Source organism: Liolophura sinensis, chromosome 6, assembly GCF_032854445.1.
Source record: "Liolophura sinensis isolate JHLJ2023 chromosome 6, CUHK_Ljap_v2, whole genome shotgun sequence".
NCBI lineage: Eukaryota > Metazoa > Mollusca > Polyplacophora > Chitonida > Chitonidae > Liolophura > Liolophura sinensis.
The window spans coordinates 75,934,388-75,960,314 of record NC_088300.1 but is presented as its reverse complement, the minus strand read 5'-3'; the positions used below and the strand labels follow the sequence as shown (position 1 = coordinate 75,960,314).

The window sequence follows — 25,927 nt, the reverse complement described above, 5'->3', positions numbered from 1 at the left end:
CTTTGACAGTGCTCTACATCACAGCACATGGTCCCTTTTGGCTGTGCTCTACATCACAGTACCTGGTCCCTTTTGGCTGTGCTCTACATCACAGTACCTGGTCCCTTTTGGCTGTGCTCTACATCACACAACATGATCCATTTTGGCTGCAGTGCTCTACATCACAGTACATGGTCCCTTTGATGGTGCTCTACATCACAGTACATGGTCCCTTTGACAGTGCTCTACATCACAGCACATGGTCCCTTTGACAGTGCTCTACATCACAGTACATGGTCCCTTTTGGCTGTGCTCTACATCACACAACATGATCCATTTTGGCTGCAGTGCTCTACATCACAGCACATGGTCCCTTTTGACTGTGCTCTACATCACAGCACATGTTCCCTTTGACAGTGCTCTGCATCACAGCACATGGTTCCTTTTGGCTGTGCTCTACATCACAGTACATGGTTCCTTTTGGCTGTGCTCTACATCACAGTACATGGTCCATTTTGGCTGCAGTGCTCTACATCACAGCACATGGTCCCTTTTGGCTGTGCTCTGCATCACAGCACATGGTTCCTTTTGGCTGTGCTTTACATCACAGCACATGTTCCCTTTTGGCTGCAGTGCTCTACATCACAGCACATGTTCCCTTTGACAGTGCTCTACATCACAGTACATGGTCCCTTTTGACTGTGCTCTACATCACAGCACATGGTCCCTTTTGGCTGTGCTCTACATCACAGTACATGGTCCCTTTTGGCTGTGCTCTACATCACAGTACATGGTCCCTTTTGGCTGTGCTCTACATCACAGTACATGGTCCCTTTTGGCTGTGCTCTACATCACAGTACATGGTCCCTTTGACAGTGCTCTACATCACAGCACTTGGTCCCTTTGACTGTGGTCTACATCACAGCACATGGTCCCTTTTGACTGTGGTCTACATCACAGTACATGGTCCCTTTTGGCTGTGCTCTACATCACAGCACATGGTCCCTTTTGGCTGTGCTCTACATCACAGTACATGGTCCCTTTGACAGTGCTCTACATCACAGCACTTGGTCCCTTTGACTGTGGTCTACATCACAGTACATGGTCCCTTTTGGCTGTGCTCTACATCACAGTACATGGTCCCTTTTGGCTGTGCTCTACATCACATATGAAGCTTAGTAAATATTACTGCTGTGTGTATGTTGCTTAGTGAGTATTTCCACCATGTAAGTGAAGCTTTGTGAGTATTGCTGCTGTGTATGTGTTGCTTAGTGAGTATTGCTCCAGTGTATGTGAAGCTTAGTGAGTATTGCTGCTATGTATGTTAAGCTTAGTGAGTATTGCCTCTGTGGAAGTGAAGCTTAGTGTTGTATAATCGCCTCTGTGGAGGTGAAGCTTAGTGAGTATAATTGCCTCTGTGTATGTGAAGCTTAGTGAGTATTGCCTCTGTGGAGGTGAAGCTTAGTGAGTATAATTGCCTCTCTGTATGTGAAGCTTAGTGAGTATTGCCTCTGTGGAGGTGAAGCTTAGTGAGTATAATTGCCTCTGTATGTGAAGCTTAGTGAGCATTGCCTCTGGGTATGTGAAGCTTAGTGAGTATTGCCTCTGGGGAGGTGAAGTTTATACTTTGGAGGTGAAACTTAGTGAGTTGCCACTAGGGAGGTGAAATTTTGGTGATCGGAACATGATGGGCGTGTATTGTCACAATGAAACTGAATCATTGTGTGAGTATTGATAAAGGACAATGTTTGCACCCAAGAATTAGTGTTCATGTTATGCAGTGATCCTGTGTTTTAACATGTAGTTAACATTTAACTCTACATTTTACTAAAATATATTTGGCCAGTGGTCAATTGACAGGGAATAGACAATGGGATGTATGAATCTTTTCAAAGTATAATTTTGTTTTCTCAGTGAGACGTAACTGTTGTCATGCATACGTGTACAAATGACAAATGTTTGTCATTGTTCCTTTCATCTTCTCCTCAGTAGACGACAATTCAATCAATACATTCTGCACTTAGCCAGTAGTTTGTGTGACTGTTTGCTGTATGCTGATTATCAGTTATGGCTGGGTGTTGAATCCTTTGCCATAAGTACATGTATATACAGTTCAAAATCACATAGATTGGGAAATATATAGAAACATTGTTGATTATACTATATCCATTACAGTATGTGTGAAGGAGTGGATGTTTTTCTTTAAGAGTGTAACACAAACAGGGTTTCTGGTTATCAGTACATGTATGTGTGACAGAGCTTTGAAGTTTTATACCTTAAGGTGATAAGACTGCGGCATGAGACATTGATTAAAGCAGAACAAGCATGAAACATTGCTGCAGATCAGCGAGTACGTCTGTGCTGAAATCTGCATCCAGTAAAAGCATCATATATGGCACATAACAGTTTGGAAATTAAAAGAAAATTGTTGGAATGTATTATGGTTTAAATATTCCATGGTGGAGCGGTTTGATAATCTTGCAAATGAATAATGCGACTAGTATAATTTTGTACATTATGTACACTTCATCTACCAAGCTTTCGAACTATAACTATAGTCATCATCAGCGTGAGTAAGTGGCAACTGCAAGGAACATTCATTATGGTGCAGTACATATACATAGTACAGGGTAGCAAACAGGTCTATCAGGAAGTGAACAGTGATTACAAAGAGGTATTGCATGGTGGAAACAAGTATGTACAAGAACAAAGGGTGTAAGAATAGTTTGTAACGACTCCTTTAGTTTAAGTATGTGATCAGTTCTAGCTGTGTCAGTAATTTCATAAGTTGCAAGACCCGGGTTGTGATCACTCATTAGACAGTGGTCACCAAAAGCGGATGTTTTTATAAACTGGTGAAGTGATATCATGTTCGTTGATGCGACCTTGCACGTGTCTAATTGTTGTTCCTATCTAGGAGGAACTGCATTCACCACATTTAATTTTGTAGCTTGGTAGATAAAGTGTACATAATGTACAAAATTATACTAGTCACGTTCTTCATTTGCAAGATTATTTTGGTTTATCGTTTATCGGTGAAGAGCAGATGTCTTCCCTACAAAACGGTGATGATCTGTGTATATATACATACTAGTACGCTGTAGCAGAAAATCATTACCTTTCTTCGTTAAATCGTTGATGGCGAGTGTTGGGAAAGGTCAAGACTGTTGAGTGCTCATTTGTAGGCCATGAATGTTTCATGACGATGTACGAGCTCCGGCCGGTGGTTTCGTCTCTCCCTCCATCTTCTCCACTTTAGTGCATGAAACTCCCAGGACAACGGCTTCCAGAAAATTGAGCTGGATATTGAGCAGAATCCGGCCCCTTTTATTGCTTACCATTTTTTTTTCATGACATGTTTTCTTTAAAATAACAAAAAGTCACGTAAGTTGATTGCCATTTTCCACTGTTTGTTATCAACAGTGTATTTGTTCTGTGTCTGTTAACCACTTTGGGGACATTTCCTCTTGCCAACGGAAAAAAAAAAACCAAAACACACACACAAAAAAAAAAATCTAGGAGCCAAATGGCGTGCAATGGTTGCTCATCTTGTGCTCTGTAGCTTTCATAGTGCTGTAAATGTGCAGAGCAAATAAATATTTATTGATCAGTAATAACTGGATTATTTTAGATTAAGACCTGCCCACAACTGATAGGACCAGTTGTCTTTTGTGCTCGTATGCCTCATCACTTTGCCAAAGTCCCAAGGTGGGTCAGAATTGTATCTAACATAATACTAAGATGTTTCTGCAAATCCGCCACATGTAAGGTCATATCTTTCCACAGTGATCTACTCTGGTAAGTTTTTCTTTCTATAATATGTTCATAACTTCATTCTTGCCTGGCATATTTACTCTTCAGTCATAAATAGAATGGTAACTGCAGACTAAATTTACACAGATTTGTAAATGACACAGCTGTGTACACAAGACTGATGTGCACGTGAGACTGATGTGTACATGACACTGATGTGTACATGAGACTAATGTGTACATGACAATGATGTGTACATGAGACTGATGTGTACATGACACAGATGTGTACATGACACTGGTGTGTACATGACACTGATGTGTACATGACACAGATGTGTACATGACACTGGTGTGTACATGACACTGATGTGTGCAAATAGTCTATAAACTGAACAAAAGTTTCACTCTTCTAACAATGAATGCATGGTAACTTCATGTTTAGTTCATGTTTACTTCATGGTTAGTTCAAATTTGTGGCCTTTTGTTCAAACCTGTCGTAGTAATTATATGAAAATATCAGAGCAATTAGTACCGAAATCATCATTACCATAATACCTGTTACCCGTTCTTTGTGTGTGGAACAGCATCCTGATTATTTGAGAAACTGAATTAGATTTAATTGCAATACTATGAAACTGAGATTACCGGTCTTGTTTTGCTGATGTTATTTTACGCTGATGACTTTAGACAGTTATTTTTCACTAGTTAATATAAGTATATACATGTATATTTTTCTGACAATTTTTTGATATTATTAGTCTTGGACAGAGTGCTGATCTCTAGTTAATTATTTCTTCAGAATATTTTTTTTGGGGTTTAGACAAAGTTTTTATTGTCATCAAAATCTAGCTGAATAAGCTTTAATCTGCTGATATACTAAACAATACATCACACAGGCAGCAGCATCCACAACTGATTAGAACTTTACACTGATTTTGTCTGTTTACTAATAATTTGCCTTTTTAGGGACAGTAATTGCTTCCTTCGTTGTTCTCTTTGGGGATTTAACAGGTGTGAATGTTAAGTATTTCCGGTAGCCTTTAATGCACCAAATTCAAGAGAGTTTGCTGATGTCTCTATTTATCAGGATATTTATCATCAGTTGAATTGTTATCAAGGCTAAACAGGGGATTCATGTTGTCATACGGGCAACATCTGAGCCATATTTCTTTTACCCATAGCTGGAATAAATGAGAAGTACCCACTTCACATTCACAACATCATTTATGAAAAAAGTTACAAGAAATTTGATGTACAAAGTTGTGTGAAATTAAGTGAACAATGAAGTAGCCTATCAGTTGAACATAAGAGCTGTCTTGAAGTAAAGATTTACCCAGGTTGAATGATTGGTTCTTTAATGTAATGTTGGCTGTTACATTTTAGCCATACATTATTGTACAATGTTATCAAAATGAATGATGGTATCTTGATGCCACATTGATTAATTCTCAGCTATACATTGTGGCGACGTCTGATCAGGAATGAAAGATTGGATGTGAACCTTATATTGGCAATAGGCCCTATGCTGTGTTTGCGTCTAGCTGAGATCCACAAGCAGGAATGAATGATATGTATAAACCCTCACTGACAATATAGCTTATTTGCACTTTATCCAGAATTAGGATGAAGAATGACAATAGTGGGTTGCTCTGTACATTGTGTGATCAGTATGTGTTCTACAGTATGCCAGTTAGCTGTGGGGCCATGTCCCCAAGGATGTAGCAATGCCTGCTACATGGCAGCTCCCAAATCTAATTCATTGCTGTTGATCTAATTATGGGATGATGATATGATGGACACCTGATTACAACTAGGACTTTGTTCCAGATAACTGGCTTGATGTACGTTAGACCTTTGAGTGTTATTGCTACACATAATTGATAGGTACATGTACATATGTAAGCAAGCTATGCTATGAAAGAGACCCACTTGTTTTATGCCATGCAGCTTTTTCCTGTGAGAAGTCATGCAGACCTGTACATGTAGTACTTTGACAAATGATAATTATGGCGGTACTAGTATTTCTATATGCTGAACATATTTACTGGACAAACTTGTGACATTTCTTGTGTGTTACATTACTGACACTCATACAAATATAGACATCAGAAAAATATGTTATTAAAAACATTATAAATTTACACATATGTCATGAATTTATTTTAAGTTTTATTACTGTTGTTCATAACTTAGCTCTTAATTTAGACATTTTTTCTACGTAGATCTGTTGAGTTTTTCCTGAGGTTAAACGCTGTGAAAAATGAGAAGAATGGACTGAAAGCTTTGCCTCGGCCATTTCACTAGCTCTTATATAGTATATGTACATGATTGTTTGTGAACCTAAAGGTTATGGTGGTGTTTTGTGAGTTAGGGTGCAGACAGGTAATGACCTGATGAATGGGTCTGTCAGTGATGTACATGTAAACATACTATATAGTGAGAAGACAACTGTCAGTCAAAATACTGATGGCTTAAACTGGCATACATGCTGTATTATTAGTGGCTACAAAACTATGGCAGGTGATGCAAACAAAGATGAGAAACACGCTAAGCAAATGTACCATCTGGAAACATCCTCTTCAAGAGAAAAAAGCAAGAGCATGTGTTTCGTTTCAAGCTCGATTACTGGAAGGTTATGTGCGTGTGTCCTGAATCTCTAAAGGCAGCTTGTATTGTAAGTTTGCACTTGTATTTAATTAGATGACCACTATAACAATGATCTACTACCTGAGGCAGTAAGAACTAGTGCAGCCTGATATGATTGAACATGACCTGCAATGTGACCACTGCATGTAGTAGTAGACAGCCTGGATTCCTGACAGCCTTGGTAAGTAGGAAACCAGATGGAGACCTGTGAAGCATTGGTGAAGCCTGGTTTCTGGTAGTCCTGATGTCATCGGGAGACAGAAGTTTTGACGGATGACCAATTGCTCAGCTGTTCAATAAGTACAATAGCATTGAGTGGTGTAGTTGGATGGCCGTTGGTGTAATTACCTGAGCTAAGAGGTCCTATGAGCTGTGAGGGGCAGGTGGGGTAACAGCTCTGGGGGCTAAAGCACCATTTGGGTAGATTGGTGAACAGCAGGGTGGATCACCAGGCTTACTTTATGCTGCTCTTCTTCTAACGCACGTCTATTGCACATCCGCTCTGCTTACCACAGTCATCAGTTTTCCTCTTGTCTGGAGTATACCTGGGTGTAACAGCTTTGTCCTACACTACAGGGTGCGTATTTAATTTTACTGGAAAGACCGTTGGTCTCAGCTTATACAGATGTATACTAGTGCATGTATGGTTTTGCTTTAGTTTGCCACAGATACCACAGCTATGGAGGTTTGGTGGCAGTACACATGTTTACATGTACCTTGAGTATACAGACACTCTGACTAGTACCGCTACATGCACTGCACTAGTGTTACGCTGACTTGAATCTTTATGAACTCTGCTGACTAAAAAGTTTTGTGGGGTGCAAATTGAGGAACAAAAGCTGATGGCATTCCTCCTAGTGAGGTCAAATTGAGGAACAAAAGCTGATGGCATTCCTCCTGGTGAGGTCAAATTGAGGAACAAAAGCTGATGGCATTCCTCCTGGTGAGGTCAAATTGAGGAACAAAAGCTGATGGCATTCCTCCTGGTGAGGTCAAATTGAGGAACAAAAGCTGATGGCATTCCTCCTAGTGAGGTCAAATTGAGGAACAAAAGCTGATGGCATTCCTCCTAGTGAGGTCAAATTGAGGAACAAAAGCTGATGGCATTCCTCCTAGTGAGGTCAAATTGAGGAACAAAAGCTGATGGCATTCCTCCTGGTGAGGTCAAATTGAGGAACAAAAGCTGATGGCATTCCTCCTAGTGAGGTCAAATTGAGGAACAAAAGCTGATGGCATTCCTCCTGGTGAGGTCAAATTGAGGAACAAAAGCTGATGGCATTCCTCTTAGTGAAGTCAAATTGAGGATACTGCTTCGTAAAATGGTGATGATGTAAAGATGAGAAAAAATTTAGATGATCAATATTTTGACACTAACTTCATGCGATTTCAAGATGCATTGGTTTTGAAAAGTATAGTTTAATTCAAGTATAGGCTGAGAAAGAAATTTTATTTGCTTTTAAACTTGCATGATGTCTCAATTTCCATTTGGACTGGCCTACCATGTATAGGTTATATCTGGAAGATCTCTGGCAGTGTGTTACATATATGTCAGTCAACTTGTACATGTGTTGTTATTGTAAACATCTAGCTTATTATAGATTGTTAAATGAAAGAGATATGCTGCAGATGCATTTTACCAAAGAAATAGTGGCTTCATTCACTGTGTTTAAGCTTTGATAACTTCAGTAAAAAGAAGTGTCCACTGTTTTTGAATGCAGGCTGAGTTAAAAAACAACGGACGCTTTTCTTTTTGATCCATTATTTCTATTCTAACACATCAAATATTGACCTATATTTTACAATAATTTTCAGTTTTTATTAATTTTTGATTTTCCAATTTATACCTATGTTCACGCCTTCATTTTGAATACACATCCCTGCATTAATTGCTCCAGGAAAGTTCACTTTAACAACCACAGGGTTCACATGCTAAATACCAATGAGAATACCGCATTTATATGTAATTTTCGACAACAGTCGCTTGACAAATTTTACTGGGTATGCGGCCCAATTAATGCAGTCTGTGCCTCTGTTCTCAGTGTGGTACACATTTGGCAGATGTGTTCGTATTCAGTGTACATTGGGAGTCAACCAGTGTACTAACTGATGTGCAATATTTAAAGGTGACCTTGCATACAAGCATTAACTCCCTTTTTACTGCAAATATATTTGTGAGTTATGGTGCCATTTCTTTTTGTGTTTTTTGGATTAGATGTTATTGATGTATGCGATATGCTTTTTGAAGTTTCCTCGCCTCCCTCTTCAGAAAAAAGTGGAGAAAGCCAGAAGTGGAGCGTGCATGTGCAGTAAATGTGATTTTATATGTGTATGTGATGAGGACTTGTTGAGTGTGATTGTTCCCCTTACCCTTTGCTAAAACATTTTTACTTGTTACCTGTGTTTCCTACCTATCATTTGGCATTAATTGTGATTGAATCGTGCGTAGAGCGTATGTCTAGTATCTGTGTGGCTTACTTCTTGAGTAACATACCCATTAGTTTTCACATTATTTTGATATATCCTTTTTTCACATTTAAATACCAGATTAATTAGGGTTAAAATGAATGAAAGCTGAAAAATGAACAAAATAGAAGCTCATCAAATGGACAGCTGAAAACCATGAGTAAAAATTTTTTTCTTCTGTTTTTTTTAAAGATTTTTTGTAAGACAGATGTATTCAAATGGTTGAATTCTGTGATGGGCTTTATGAACCATTATAACTGGTGTTTGAATACTCTGATGTCACTTGAAGTTTTTCCCACTGTAAACAAACATTTTAATATTGGCATATAGCTCTTATTACCCAGGAGTAATAGATTACTTATATAACGCTCACAAAAAATTCATCTCTGCATGTAGGTGAATGTAAAAAAACAAAGACATGAGAGTGCCACGCCACTGGCAGCGTTCCACGAAGCCCATCTTACAATTTCAACATTTGACTGCATGTAATTCAGTGGAAAAAAAGAGAAAAATACAAAGCAAACATAATTTTATAAACAGTTGTCAAGGTCGTTCTCCCGATGCTGATTTTATTTTCACGAAGTCTTTTCTTAGATGCTTCAAAACAGATTTATACAAATTTCAAGACGTGTAAGCATTCAGTCAGAGTTTGTCACTAATCTCAATTTACTGTAATTCTTTTCTCATGGTTGCAAGGTGTTTATTCCAACATATTCTCAAGGCATTATTCTGTGTACAGTGATAAAGTTATGCTTTTTGTGAAGCCTTAAAATTGGCCACTTCAACCAACGTAGTTGTGTTCCCAAAATGAAAATGTGCATAAATTGCACTTAAAGATGCTCTTTCATATGTGAAAAGGTTGAGGAATTAGCGTAGTTACCACCATTTTAAAACTCGAAGATAGAAAGGAGACCAGTCATTGGTAAAGTTGTATTTTTCAGGCTTACATTTTAAAGTGTGAGCTGAGTTGTGTTTATTAGGAAATGAACAAGTTCCATGTAACTATTGTAGTTTGTTGTCATGTGATTCCATCCTTCCCTCATCTTTTCAGGTGTGTATCTTGCAGACAACCCCTGCTTCAGCTTTTACGCTTCTTTGTGAACATTGCACAAAGCTTAGGCATTTTCTCGTAAAAAGTCACACTCACTGGGACTGTTTGGCTGTAAGGTATTCCCAGCACTTAGAGCAGTAAACCTAGCCATGTCTGAATCAGATGATACAGGTAGGTGGATCTCTATATACAACTTTTCACACCTGTTAAACTGACTTAACAGGTGAGTTGTTAACACACCATGCTTTTTCGTAGCTATGTGATTACAATCATGACTTCTGCTTAGTTTTAAGCACTAACAAGGGTATGGCTTTTTAGCTTTTGTTTTACTCTTCTTTGAATTTTGACCATTTACTTTCTGTGGTGGATTGTACATATTCAGTAAGTGCTAATTCATAATCTAGTTTGAGAATTAATTATAGATTTTGTAAGAGGTTGATTGTTTGCTATTTCTTGAAGTTGTAAACTTGTAAACATGAAGACTGTGTAATGACAAATACCAACTTTATGTATGGCTTTGCAAAAACTTAACACTTTACCATGCATAGAAATTTATTTTTAATTTTACTAAATTGTCTCTGAGGAAAAAATATTGTAATTCAGAAATACAAATATTGCTGGAAATTGAAAACATGTATGCATGGTCTCTTCTAATCCAGCTGTTTCATGTTAAATAATGGCTTTCATATATATATATATATATAAATTTTTGGAACTTTATTTAGGCACTTTTATTGCAAATCACAAACTCTTTGACATTTGCATGCCTGTTTATAATTTTAGAGTTACATATATAAACACAGATACTTTTAATTACTGGTGCTTGTGAGAATAAAGCAACCGAATGTAAAGTGCAGAAGACTAAGTTTAATATTTTCAGGTTTAAGATGTATTATTTTTGCACATATCTAAATGCATAGAAAATAGTGCTATGATTGTGTTACGTCCGTCATGTTTGTCTGATATTTGTTAGTCTTTAAGATAGGTTTTCTGTGAAATCGATGCGTATGAAAGAACAAAGTGAAGTAAGTTTAATATGTGGGATAAAAATTGTTGGTGGGGGGGGGGGGGGGTTCTTGGGGGAACTTTGAGGATCACTTAGTGGATATGATTTTGTGTGTGAACACATTGATTAGTTCTTTAACAGTCCTATGGTAACTAATTTGATATTTAAAAGTTCATTCCCAAACATATGATTCTTTTCTGAAGTATAATATACATGTGAAGTATATAAATATACAGCTACCTGGCTGTGTACAGCAGCTGCTTCAGGTTCTCCACAGTTATCCAGCAGCAATATACAGCTACCTGGCTGTGTACAGCAGCTGCTTCAGGTGCTCCACAGTTACCGAGCAGCAATATACAGCTACCTGGCTGTGTACAGCAGCTGCTTCAGGTTCTCCACAGTTATCCAGCAGCAATATACAGCTACCTGGCTGTGTACAGCAGCTGCTTCAGGTGCTCCACAGTTACCGAGCAGCAATATACAGCTACCTGGCTGTGTACAGCAGCTGCTTCAGGTTCTCCACAGTTATCCAGCAGCAATATACAGCTACCTGGCTGTGTACAGCAGCAGCTCTAGGTGCTCCACAGTTACCGAGCAGCAATATACAGCTACCTGGCTGCTTACAGCAGCTGCTCCAGGTGCTCCACAGTTACCGAGCAGCAATATACAGCTACCTGGCTGCTTACAGCAGCTGCATCAGGTGCTCAACAATTACCGAGCAGCAATATACAGCTACCTGGCTGCGTACAGCGGCTGCTTCAGGTGTTCCACAATTACTGAGCAGCAATATACAGCTACCTGGCTGTGTACAGCAGCTGCTTCAGGTGCTCCACAGTTACTGATTAGCACTGTTTACATTTACCGAGTAGCAATGTACAGTTACCAAACAATACTGTGCAGTTACTGAACTGTAGTCTGCAATTACCAAACAGTTAGGTACAGTTACCGGGCTGATTTGTACATGAACACTTACTAAGCAGTACTGCTACAGTTATCAAATTAACGATAAGGCCACAGTTATCAAGCAGTACTGTGCAGTTAGCAAGCATTACACATACAGTTACTGAACAGTATTACACAGTTACTGAGCAGTACCGTACAGTTGCTGAGTTTGTGAACAGGTGGGGAAACTTTTTACTCCAAACCAAACAACAACCATACTTTACATGTGCCACATTAATTGTGTGTATGTGATCATTGCAACAAACTGCATGTATGACTTTAAATGGAGTGAATTTGTAGGAATTATGTTTGGCAGTCCTAACAATTAAGATCACGCATTGGTATAAGTGAAAGATAACTGCTAGAGAGCTATGTTTTAGCCATTATGAACATGTGTTTGTTTGAAACACATGACAAGTTAAATGCTATTTAATTGAGGGCTGGTGCTCTTTGGCTAAGATTATAATTCCTTCAGGTCTATAAGTGTTAAGGGTATTAGCACCACCTCCTGTGAGTGCCTCTCATGTTGAGGGTACTAGCACCACATCCTATGAGTGCCCCTCATGTTTACGGTATTAACACCACATCCTATGAGTGTCCCTTGTGTTTAGGGTATTAGCACTACATCCTTTGAGTGTGCCTTGTGTGTAAGGTATTAGCACCACATCCTATGAGTGCCCCTCATGTTTAGGGTATTAGCACCACATCCTATGAGTGTCTCTTGTGTTTAGGGTATTAGCACTACATCCTTTGAGTGTCCCTTGTGTGTAAGGTATTAGCACCACCTCCTGTGAGTGCCTCTCATTTTGAGGGTATTAGCACCACATCCTATGAGTGTCCCTTGTGTTTAAGGTGTTAGCTCCACCTCCTGTGAGTGCCTCTCATGTTGAGGGCATTAACACCACCCCCTATGAGTGCCCCTTGTGTTTATCCTGTTAGCAGTCATCATCTGTGAATCCCCTCATGTTTAGGGTATTAGCACTACCACCTATGAGTGAACCTCATCAGCAGTGCCTCAGATGGTTCATAGACACACATGTTCCATATTTACCTACTTATATTGTGTCTGAGTGAAGTAAAACACTTAGACAGAATTGCCCAGGGATGTGTTTGTTTTAGATTGGTGGAGAAAACAGTGCTGGAAATTGACTGTCTGTCCATGAAATCCTCCACTGACAGACACGAGGCGCTGAGCACGATTTTGCAGAGGGATCTCAAACTTTATACATCAACCAGCCCTGACTTGGCCATGTTTGACTTTGGCACTTTCCAAACCTGTCTATGCTGTCAGACTTCTTTATTAAGATTGACGTATCATTCAGCTGGGGGATTTATAAATGAGATGGCATTTCCTCCAACTGCTTGCATACATGTGCTTCAAGACATGCAGAAATGATTATGTTTAGCTCACATTGGCAGATTGAGGGAAATATTAAGGCAACCCACTGTCAAAATAAAAACTGGACAAAAAAGGAAATTATATAAAGAATCATATTGTCATATATTTTGTGATACTAGTTTTCATTGCATAGCACCAACTTTAATGGCTTTTGGGTAACAATGAATTGTTTCCTGTAAGGGTCAGGTTTGGCCATCGTATAATAACCTGCCAGTGACCAGTCATTGATTATCTAATCAATAAGTTGTTAATTATTTTGTGTGAATAACGTGTTGAATCTTCATCTGATTTCCTGATACAAGTAAAGTAATCATCATTCAGACTCCAGTATTTTAATTTTGTTGTTTTTAGATGGAATGTGTGGTTTAGTTATCAGGTTAGCTTTAATTGGTTATCAGCATCTTTACATCCTGTCGTTTGTGGGATTAATTATGCTGAGTTGCTGATGCATAATTTTATTTATTGATATAAATTATAATTAGACAGTTCATCTGGCAGGTATACAGTGTTGTCCTGCTAATATGGTGTGTTAGGTATTATACCCTTGGGAAGAGTAGCAGTGGTATGGGGAATGAGGCTGGGTGAGGGGGATGGAATAGGCATGGTGGAAATACAGCTTGTGGTCAGGAAAGATGAAAGGCTGTTTTAATTGTCGTCCTGTGAAACTGGGAATTTGCTGGTCCGATATTGAGGAAGAGTGATGAATAAGAGTTGCGGAACGAAGGGCCAGGCGGACTGGCCAGCCCTAACTAGTCGGCAGTTCTATTGAAATGACTGTTATCCGGGTTATATTAGGCTTTTGTGTGCCGCTGTCTCAAAGCTGAATGGAGTCGTATGGGAAAGTTACTGAATATTTTATTGATCAGATCTCTAATAGATTTGATGTTAGAGAGGTCTAAGCATGTGGCTTGCTGACAGACAAACTCCCCATCTACCCTAGATAAATCCACTTACACCTCCCTCACCAACTACAATCACCACCATTTTGATGTTTATTTTAGCACACAGGAGTTTTCATGGTTAATTGAGACCTTTTCATCCAAACATTGCTAATGAACAGATGTGCAGAAGGTACAGTTGGGAAGTTCTTTTCAAACTTTGACTGTTGTTGGCAGTGAAAATGCAATGTTTAATGATATATGTATTCCATTTAGGTACAGCAATCTGGAAATTGGCTGTGAACTTCTTGACCCACTTGGATAATTTCAGTGTGGACCTTGTGCTATGTGTTTCCATAGACATGCGTTTTTGCGTGTTTATTACGTGGATTATGTTTATTACGTGTCCAACAGTTTTTTTTTTCACAGAATCGAAGCCGTGTTATTTATTAAATTAATGTACTCACTGGACTGTTTCCATGTTGTTTAATGCATTTATTAATGCAAAGAGAATGAGCAGTCTGGATTCCGGTGAGAGTGAATGTGGAAATGGGGATTATGGGTACAACCCTTTGCTTGACCTTTGAGAAACTGTCAGCAGCAACTAGCGCCAGATATGCGGTGTAGGGAGTATTTAAACTGATTACATGTATTTGTCTCAATAATCAAGACTGCAGACGTGAGAATAGTGCCAAGACCTTAACCTCAGCCTTGACCTCTAGAATTGCCATGACCTCTAGAATTGCCATGACATCTTGAATCGCCATGACCTCCTGAATCGCCATGACCTCTTGAATCGCCATGACCTCCTGAATCACCATGACCTCCGAAATTGCCATGACCTCCTGAATCGCCATGACCTCCTGAATCGCCATGACCTCCTAAATCGCCATGACCTCCTGAATCGCCATGACCTCCTGAATCGCCATGACCTCCTGAATCGCCATGACCTCCTAAATTGCCATGACCTCCTGAATCGCCATGACCTCCTAAATCGCCATGACCTCCTAAATCGCCATGACCTCCTGAATCGCCATGACCTTCTAAATCGCCATGACCTCCTAAATCGCCATGACCTCCTAAATCGCCATGACCTCCTGAATCGCCATGACCTCTAAATCGCCATGACCTCCTGAATCGCCATGACCTCCTGAATCGCCATGACCTCCTGAATCGCCATGACCTCCTGAATCGCCATGACCTCCTGAATCGCCATGACCTCCTAAATCGCCATGACCTCCTAAATCGCCATGACCTCCTGAATCGCCATGACCTCCTGAATCACATACTAAAACTGGTCATCACAGCATTCACAACAAAATCACAATATGAATTTGCATGTCCACAGAAACACACCATGAAAAATCTCAGATGATTCCAGCCAGTAATCTCAATTCCATGTCTTTACATATTTGTATATTTATGTACACTATGCCTGCTCAGTCTGGTAATAAGCATTGTCCACTTAATTAAAGGGTAACTTTAAAGGCTTAGCGTCTATTTTTAACTACTGGCCCTAATTATAAAGATTATAACCTGTTTAAACAGTATATCATCAGCAGGGCTTCTGAGAAACATATTAGTCACTTTAAGTCCATCCAAAACAATAGGTTTACTGTCCTAGACGATCTTCAACCGGCTGCCCGGTATGGCTCAGCAGCTGATGTCATAGATGGCCAACCAAAGTCTAGCTGGCCTAAATAACATGGGAATTCCTATCAAAATGATGTCATTTTCGAGAGAGATTCTAGCTACACAGAAGCAATACACTGCTGTATCAATCTGAACCAGTAGTGGCTGACACTGATGTTCTGATTTATGACATTTCGGGACTTCAGATTCCTTGTTTTCAGATGCTGAAATTGGTCTTTGTCCAGGCATGTTCAACTACATTGGCGATACTCACTGGTAGAGTATAGCTTTATCCTGTGTTACACTGTACATGTCGTGTGTTTCTTTTAAGATTAAATCTTTATTTACTATTTTTTTCCCTTTGTCCGTTTCACACTTAAAAATAATTATCATTCTAAATTCCTGCCTACGTGCAATGACAACTACGGGTAGGCCTATGTGTTATTGTCAGCATTCAGGATAGAGTACAGTATAAAATACATGCATGATGTTGTCAGCGTTAGTGTACAGAGATTGACTATCTATCAGTTTTCAGTTCAGTTAATAGTATTTTATAACTACTGTGTTCAGGTGCCATTGTGGAAATACAACTGTATTCCTGTCGTAACTTTCAGCATTAAAAAGGTGAAAGCAAGTGTGACTGTTTTTGGTAGGTGCAAAGAACCTACCTGGAGAAATTTGATATACTTGTTGTGGCTGTTGTAGGTTTTTTTAACACTGACCTAAAGGTCAAAGCTCTGATGACTTGTAAAGTTTGGAATTGTATGACGTAATTTAGAGGAGACTACAGAGTGTTGGCAGAAAAGTGTAATATTACTCAGATTAATGTGCCCTTTTACAATATGTTTTACAATATAGACAGCATTAGCTGATTGTGCATAACTAATAAATCTGGACAATAATCCTTTAATCTTAAACCCATTAGAGCACGCTCTGGTGCCTCTATCTGTACCGTCTTGTTAACCTACATATATGTAGCTACATACTTCTTACCATCATTACCATTCTTTATAAGTAGTGTCTCTTGTGCATTACCTAAAAGTATGCAATAGCTAGTCTATAAGTCCCTATAGCTAGTCTCCATGACACTGTAGACATGTTACGTCATCTGTGGAAGCTCGTGCCAGCCTCTTGGATGGAAACTGTGAACTGAATCATGGGAAATTTTATTGTAAATGGCTACTACAAGAACTGGCCATACCTTAAAAACCGAATCTCTGTATTTAAAAACTACCATTTCAACAATCATTGTTGGGAGGCATTTATAAACCTATTGACCATATTTTATGTTTTCAAGCAATTCTAAAACAATTACTATGAAAGACATTATTGCCCTTTTACAATCCCTCTGGTCGTAATTTTTTTTAGTCTATTTTAACACAACTGTGTTTGGCTCCCACCATGCATAAGCCATTTCTCAAACATTAGCTGCGCAATAAAGAGAAAAAGATACATGATAGCGCCTATACGTCACATAATGTGTTAGGAATGTATCAGTGTGGTATGTGTGGTCGAGCAGTAGTGAACCACCATTGAGCTGGGGCCTCATTGGTTGAGTGGTTAGTATGCTAGGGCCTCATTGGTTGAGTGGTTAGTATGCTAGGGCCTCATTGGTTGAGTGGTTAGTATGCTAGGGCAACACCCTGACTCAGAAGCCTTTCACCAGTGCAGGTCCAGCTAATGAAGGTTTCCTCACCGGTTGTATGTGGTTCTGACAGCAACCTGTGGATGGTTGGGGTTTCCTCATGGGATCTGGTTCCTTGGACAATAATGCTGGCTGCTGTCTTACATGTGAAATAATCTTGAGTAAGGCGTAAAGCATATCAAATAAATAACAAAGATTTTTGAACTACTCGCACCTGATCTGCATGTGTAGTTGTGGTGAACTACCAGTGAACTTCCTCTGTATTAGACATGAACACCTGAGTACCTGGTAAATCATTCCTTTGTGCCATTACCCTAGGTGAGTACATGGTAAATCATTCCTTTGTGCCATTACCTAGGTGAGTACCTGGTAAATCATTCCTTTGTGCCATTACCTAGGTGAGTACATGGTAAATCATTCCTTTGTGGCATTACCTAGGTGAGTACATGGTAAATCATTCCTTTGTGCCATTACCCTAGGTGAGTATCTGGTAAATCATTCCTTTGTGCCATTACCCTAGGTGAGTATGTGGTAAATCATTCCTTTGTGCCATCACCCTAGGTGAGTACTTCGTAAATCATTCCTTTGTGCCATTACCACATTACCAGAACATATGTGGGTGCAGATCCTGTAGGAATATATCAGAGCCTGAATGATCCTAACATGCCTTTCATCACAATAACTTCTGTCATATTGGAAAACTAAATTATTAATTGTTATGTATCAAGGCAAGATATGAGGAATGAGGACATTAAATCATTGTAATGAACAATGTATTATTATTGAACCATTGCACACATGTTGGGAGGACTTGCCCATCAGTTACCTTTTGAGCCATTGAGCACATGTTGAGAGGACTTGCCCATCAGTTACCTTTGGAACCATTGAGCACATGTTGGGAGGACTTGCCCATCAGTTACCTTCTGAGCCATTGAGCACATGTTGAGAGGACTTGCCCATCAGTTACCTTTCGAGTCATTGAGCGCATGTTGAGAGGACTTGCCCATCAGTTACCTTTTGAGCCATTGAGCACATGTTGAGAGGACTTGCCCATCAGTTACCTTTTGAGCCATTGAGCACATGTTGAGAGGACTTGCCCATCAGTTACCTTTTGAGCCATTGAGCACATGTTGAGAGGACTTGCCCATCAGTTACCTTCTGAGCCATTGTGCACATGTTGAGAGGACTTGCCCATCAGTTACCTTCTGAGCCATTGAGCACATGTTGAGAGGACTTGCCCATCAGTTACCTTCTGAGCCATTGAGCACATGTTGAGAGGACTTGCCCATCAGTTACCTTTTGAGCCATTGAGCATATGTTGAGAGGACTTGCCCATCAGTTACCTTCTGAGCCATTGAGCACATGTTGAGAGGACTTGCCCATCAGTTACCTTCTGAGCCATTGAGCATATGTTGAGAGGACTTGCCCATCAGTTACCTTCTGAGCCATTGAGCACATGTTGAGAGGACTTGCCCATCAGTTACCTTCTGAGCCATTGTGCACATGTTGAGAGGACTTGCCCATCAGTTACCTTCTGAGCCATTGAGCACATGTTGAGAGGACTTGCCCATCAGTTACCTTCTGAGCTACAGGCAAACATCTCCTTAATTTATTATGCAATTTTTGTCTTAATGGTTATTCGTATTCCATTGCACTTTTATCGATTGAAATTAATCAGGCTTAATCGAGTGGCAATTCTCCATTTAGGATGTTTTTCTTGGCAGTTTGCTGACCTCACAGTAAACCTAATTAAACTCAGCGATGGTATGATGCATAAGGTTGTTGCCAACCTGCCCTCCCCAGATTAGCACAGGAGAATGCGAGGTAAACACCAGATAAACTCTTCAGGCCTGCCAGAAATTTGAAGATTTCTCCTGTCCTCTGATGGTTTTTGTCAAATTCACTGGGAAAACATGTTGGAATCAATACTTAGTGCTACAGAAAGGTTTAGTATCTCAGAGAACTCTGCAAAGATCATTGTATGAACAGAGCTGAGTATGACAAATGTTGATTCACTCTCCTGCACTGGGGTTGTTTCAGCCACTTGATGTTCCCTGCCCCGTAGTTCTATTGACCACATCAAGTGTCCATGCTTTGCTGTTTAATGACAGACACAGCCAATGTACAGCCTTTCAGACAACATTCGCACGTTATGTCAATAATTTTGTGTGGTGCATTTTCGATAGCTAGCACATATAATAAGTGGAAAGGTTGTACACTGGCCCAGATATGATTTGAGGTGGGTTATGTAATGTTTTCAGAGAGAATGTTGACTATAAAAATATAAGGATAAAGTGAAATTTTCTGAAGCTGTTTTTTTATTATTTTTCTTTTCAAAGCATTTACATAGCAGATACATGTAGCAGGTGGTTATTAATTCAGATTTTGTTTCTTGCGTGCTCTAGGTTAATTGACTTTTTCCGTAGTATGTTTGACATTGACATTGAACTAGCTTAGGTCAAGGCTGGTAAATATACTACGATAAATCTCACTGAATTAACCAGATGAACATTGCTTGTGCCAAGCAATGTTGTTTGCTGCATTTAATGGCTGGAAACGGTCAAATTCAAGATTTGCTCTTTTCCATGTACATGTACGTATCACTAAGAGTATGATGCAGAAGATGCTGTAGCTTTTTACCGGATTCTAGTAAAGTGATGGTGCATGTAATTTGCTTCTGGTTCACCTGCTATGGTTTTATTCTCTGTGGTGTATGTCTGTAATTATATTTGATGTTGAGCCCTTGTCCTTCCAGTATTGGAAGTGAGACGTTGAGCCCTTGTCCCTCCAGTATTGGAAGTGAAAAATTGAGCCTGTGTCCTTCCAGTATTGTAAGTGAGACATTGGACCCTTGTCTCGCTTCCAGTAGTGAAAGTGAGACATTGGGCCTGTGTCCTCACAGTATTGGAAGTAAGTCATTGGGTCTACGCCCTTCCAATATTGGAAATGAGACATTGGGCCTGTGTCCTTCCAGTATTGGAAATGAAACATTGGGCCTGTGTCTCGCTTTCAGTAATGAAAGTGAGACATTGGGCCTGTGTCCTTACAGTATTGGAAGTGAGTCATTGGGTCTACGTCCTTCCAATATTGGAAATGAGACATTGGGCCTGTGTTCTTCCAGTATTGGAATTGAAACATTGGGCCTGTGTCTCACTTCCAGTAATGAATGTGAGACATTGGGCCTGTGTCCTTACAGTATTGGAAGTGAGTCATTGGGCCTATGTCCTTCCAGTATTGGAAATGAGACATTCGGCCAGTGTCCTTTCAGGGTTGGAAGTGAAACATTGGACCCTTGTCTTGCTTCCAGTAATGGAAGTGAGACATTGGACCTGTGTCCTCACAGTATTGGAAGTGAGTCTTTGGGCCTGTGCCCTTCCAGTATTGGAAATGAGACGTTGGGCCTGTGTAGGGTCTGTGTCCTTCCAGAATTAGGAATGAGACCTTGGGCCAGTGTCCTTCCAGGACTGGAAATGAGACATTGGGCCTGTTTCATTCCAGGATTGGAACAGAAAGATTGATCTGAAACTACTCCTTGGAAGTCTCTCAAAGAAGTTCCTGTGTTGGATAGAACAGGAGCCAAAGTATAATAATTAAAGGACCTTTTTGGATCATGACAAATTAGTATTTGAGGTGTGTTGCCAGTGTGACTCATAAACAATAGAGGTCTGTTATTTGAACGTGCTTATTTTAGGTGCCACAAAGCAATTTTTTCTGTGGAAAAGAAAATGAAGAGTTGAAACCTATCTTAACCCTCTTTGGGAATTTAATTTTGTTGTCGGTTTCCTCTTCTAACACTAGATCTCCTATTTGGCTTCTTCTGCAATTCTGACACCAGATTCTCAGAATATGAGGTGTTCTTTTGGCAGTTTTGGGGAAAAAAATCATTAAATAGTTTGGCTAGTTCCCAGCAATCTGCTTCAGCCATGTAAGAACATGCCAAAATACCCCAATCTCAGAAGTAACCGTTTGCTAAGTGGTATGCGGTAAGAGCTACTCTGACCAGATCATTGCCAGCTTCCTGCTCAGAATTGGCTTCAAAGGTTTCCACTTTTATTGAAGCACCACAAAGAATATTAATAAGAACTAGGAGTATTTTTGATCATCAGTGTCCACATGATTTAATGAAATTATTTCTCATCAAAAGCTTGGACACATTATTGTGAGACTTCATTATGTTGGCTGGTTTTGTGATGGTGATCAAACTTCCTAATAAGTCTGGATAAATGTATGTAATGTAAATCGGGATAAATCTATGTAATGTATGCAATATAAGTCACGGTTAATGTATGTAATGTGTGTATGCAAGGTATGTAATAAGTGAGGATAAATGTATGTAATGTATGTATGCAAGGTATGTAATAAGTGAGGATAAATGTATGTAATGTATGTATGCAAGGTATGTAATAAGTCAGGATAAATGTATGTAATGCATGTATGCAAGGTATGTAATAAGTGAGGATAGATGTGTGTAATGTATGTATGCAAGGTATGTAATAAGTCAGGATAAATGTATGTAATGTATGTATGCAGGGATAAATGTATGTAATGTATGTATGCAGTGTATGTAATAAGTCAGGATAAATGTATGTAATGTATGTATGCAAGGTATGTAATAAGTGAGGATAAATGTATGTAATGTATGTATGCAGGGTATGTAATAGGTGGGGATAAATGTATGTAATGTATGTATGCAAGGTATGTAATAAGTGAGGATAAATGTATGTAATGTATGTATGCAGGGTATGTAATAAGTGAGGATAAATGTATATAATGTGTGTATGCAGTGTATGTAATAAGTCAGGATAAATGTATGTAATGTATGTATGCAGGGTATGTAATAAGTGAGGATAAATGTATGTAATGCATGTATGCAGGGTATGTAATAAGTGAGGATAAATGTATGTAATGTATGTATGCAGGGTATGTAATAAGTGAGATAAATGTGTGTAATGTATGTATGCAAGGTATGTAATAAGTCAGGATAAATGTATATAATGTATGTATGCAGGGTATGTAATAAGTGAGGATAAATGTATATAATGTATGTATGCAAGGTATGTAATAAGTCAGGATAAATGTATGTAATGTATGTATGCAGGGTATGTATTAAGTGAGGATAAATGTATGTAATGTATGTATGCAGGGTATGTAATAAGTGAGGATAAATGTATGTAATGTATGTATGCAGGGTATGTAATAACAAGACAGAGTGTACAATGGGATGCAAGGCATGATGAAATTGACAGTAAATCATCATTACAATGCACTGTCATGTTTAGTGGTAAAATTCTATATATATTGCATAATATATATCATACAAAATAATTGATTTAATTGTATAAACATTTAATATAACTTAATTTCCAGAAAACTGGCTGTAAATATGCATGATATGATTTAAACACATTAATTTTATCAAAACTGTCAGGGTTGGAATTTGTGTCCTCTGTGATAAGTCATACCTTAATTGCTTGAAGGCAGAGATTACACAACTGTGGTCTGGAAAGTTTGCCAGATCTACAAAGACACATCCACTGACCGCTATGCCAACAGATCGATCAGCTCTTGTGTTGCCAGCCTCCAGAGTCGTAATGAATCAAACAATTTGGTCAAACCGTCAAGCACTCCATTCAAAAGGGACATGTGTCGGTGTTTCTAATTCAAGCTCAACAGTCAATGAAAGGTATTTTCCACCTTACTTGGGCTAGCTGGTGGGCAAACAGAGAAGATAGCACTATACTCTGATCTCTTCACCACAAAAGGAACTGTCTGTTAAGCTTCTCTCAAAATATTGTGATAACGATTGAAGGTTGCCCAGAGCAAATCCTGTGACCGCTGCAGAAATCTGGAATGGGAGAGTGAGTCGGAGAAATGGATGTGACAAGGGTGGGTTATAAGTGGTATTGATAAAATGGCATGGAGCGAATCGACTAAGCATCGGATACTGCATATTGATCCAGCGAAATGCCCACCCACCAAGCTGTCTAACTTTCCACTGCCGATGACTTCCCCTAAAGTCCTCATAGAGCAGAAATGTGTGTGATTAAGTGTGGAAGATTTTAGGGGGGGGGGGAAGGGGGGTAAAATTACACATGTCTCCATCACTTAATTCACTGAAAAGTGCACTGTTCAGAAAACTGCTTGGACAAAGAGCGATTAGCGTTGTTGGAGGTAATTGTGAGTGATGAAGACAATTTGTTTGTGGTTAACCCGACCGTCACACCCCTTGAAAATCAATCACAGCTGTTTTGTCTGACATGGGAACACTGTTAGCTAATTGGGTAAAGTATAACCCATTAAGTAAGCCTGGGAAAGCCAAATATTGCATTAAGATATCTTAGAACTGGTCTACACATAACACTCTTGGGTTTTGATAGCCAAACGTTGTTTGCCAGAAAATTAGACATGTATATACATTTATGGTTCATATAGTTGGATTATTGATTTCCTTGGCATTCATTATGCAAGCTTGTAAGTGCCATTACATGAAAGGCAATACCAAGTTTCCACACCTCCTAATCAGCTTTTTACATGTGATATAAAGAAAGTAGTTTTTATGTTTTAAGAGCATAATTGTATGGATGCAAATTAGTGAATTTTTCCGGGTGAGTTTCCATGAGTTTAGTGGCCTCATTCCCCTCCTGAGCCTCACTGAACAGATGCATAAGTACATGTGCTGTCCAGCCTATTTGGCATACATATATGAGGTGACATAGGGGCTATCACTCATTGTTCTGCTGTCTGCTATCAACAACCATCATGCATGGATAGAAACACTTGACACATGACATCTACATGACACTGTCAGGTGGACAGAGAGTAAACACTGGTGATCATCATCCACAATTGTTACCTATTTAGTAGTTGCCGATTTTATTGCAGAAACATGTGATAAAGACATGCTTTTGTGCAATACAGTTGATGGCATGATACCGGTTATTGATTTCAGCCAATTTAAAGTAATGGATTCTTACCTTCTTCAAGGTCATAGGCTACATCGTAAAGGAAAAGACCTCTAAAATCAAAGTAGGCATCACTAAATAGACATCTTAAAACTATGCATAAATATATTTTCATTTACTTTTCAAATTTTTTGTCAAGGGAGTTAAAGGTGTTCAAACATTCAAATTCTAATTCTAAGCTTTATGGACCATACTATCAGGGTTTAAGAACTCTGAAGATTTTCAGCCTTAATCATGACACTGAATGTTGCAATAACTCTTTTTACCCATGAGTAAAAGATTAATTAAATAATGTTCCTAAAAATTCCTTCCTTCTGGTAAATATCAGAGAAAAATGTGATGTGACGTCAGAGTTCCTAGATGCCATCAACATGCCTGTAAAGCCCACCATAGTATTCAAATATCTGAATGCCTTTCAACATTCTCAGAAAATCTGAAAAAGTAAATAACAGTATTTTTACACATAGTTTTCAGTTGTCTACATGGTGAATCTTACTTCATATTTTAGCCTTCTTTTACTTAAATTCATTTACGCCTGTGTTAATATGCTTTCTTTTTAACGACTTTACAGAGTAACTTCATACAGCGGTGATGTACTTGAATTAGTTACTTATTTATTGGGTTGGGGCTTATTGCCATTAACTCAAGAGTAATATCAAGAATAAAAAGTGGGCAGTCTCCAATGGAAACCTGTCTCCTACCATGCAGCAGTGGGAGAGGGTTGATAGGCTGTGGTAAGGTGCCAGTGCAGTGATAATTATCTGACTGGCTGGATACCATTCATCATATGTTGAAGTGCTGGAAGTCTTCATGGTTTATAGCCTGGGATACGTCAGTCACATGTAAGTCACTCAGTAAATCAGTGGAGGGATGATCATATAACGAGATGACCGACTGATGTAAGCTCCGTGACTAGATTGCTGTAATTATATACATGTATATATCTGGCAGTTAATTGTTAGGTGCCATGACGTATGTGTATGTAATTAGCAGCATCACAAGAAAAAACTAGTATAGAGATAATGTGACTGGTTGATGAGGTTCAGGTTTACTTTAACTGACAATAGACGAAGATTTTATGGAGTCCTTTTTGTAATATGATTCAGGTAGTGCTCAGAATGTCTTCTATGAGGGTAATGTCTTTGGGGGGATAAACCTTGTTACACGTGGTTTCTGCTGGGTCCAGTTGTTTAGGGCCTAATTGTATTAGGGCTTAAGCCTGCTATGAACTTTAGTCCAGACTAAAATGTCATTTAATTTATATTAGGATGAGACTAGTATTAAGATTTCAGCCTGGTTTAACTTATACACTTTTGCACAACTGGCCCCTGGACACTAATAGGGGGTTGAGGAGTATCTTTTTTGCACTCATCAGTTGATATAATTTGTAAATGATACATAACAAAAGCCACCTTAGATACAATGAATGTACTTTACAGGCAACAGCTACACTGTAGTGAGAGTGTGAAGTGACACAAGTTCAAATCCCAGGTGAGCCATGGACATGAGTCCTAGCTAGCAGTGTTGTTATGTCTGAGGAACAAATGCTAGAGGTGTTTTGCTAGGTAT

At 39.1% G+C, this 25,927-nt stretch overlaps 1 protein-coding gene across 4 annotated transcripts in view; it reads left to right on the top strand.

Moving 5' to 3' along the window:
• LOC135467994 (Kv channel-interacting protein 4-like) overlaps positions 1-25,927 on the top strand; it is a 220,930-nt gene that overhangs the window by 20,412 nt on the left and 174,591 nt on the right. For 2 of the 4 annotated variants that reach the window (XM_064745985.1, XM_064745984.1), the window contains one exon: positions 9,895-10,065. The exons of the other annotated variants lie outside the window; for them this stretch is intronic. In XM_064745985.1, coding sequence (XP_064602055.1) covers positions 10,044-10,065 — 22 coding nt within the window. In that variant the 5' untranslated portion in view covers positions 9,895-10,043. The remainder of the gene's footprint in view (positions 1-9,894; positions 10,066-25,927) is intronic. 4 annotated transcript variants of the gene reach the window in all.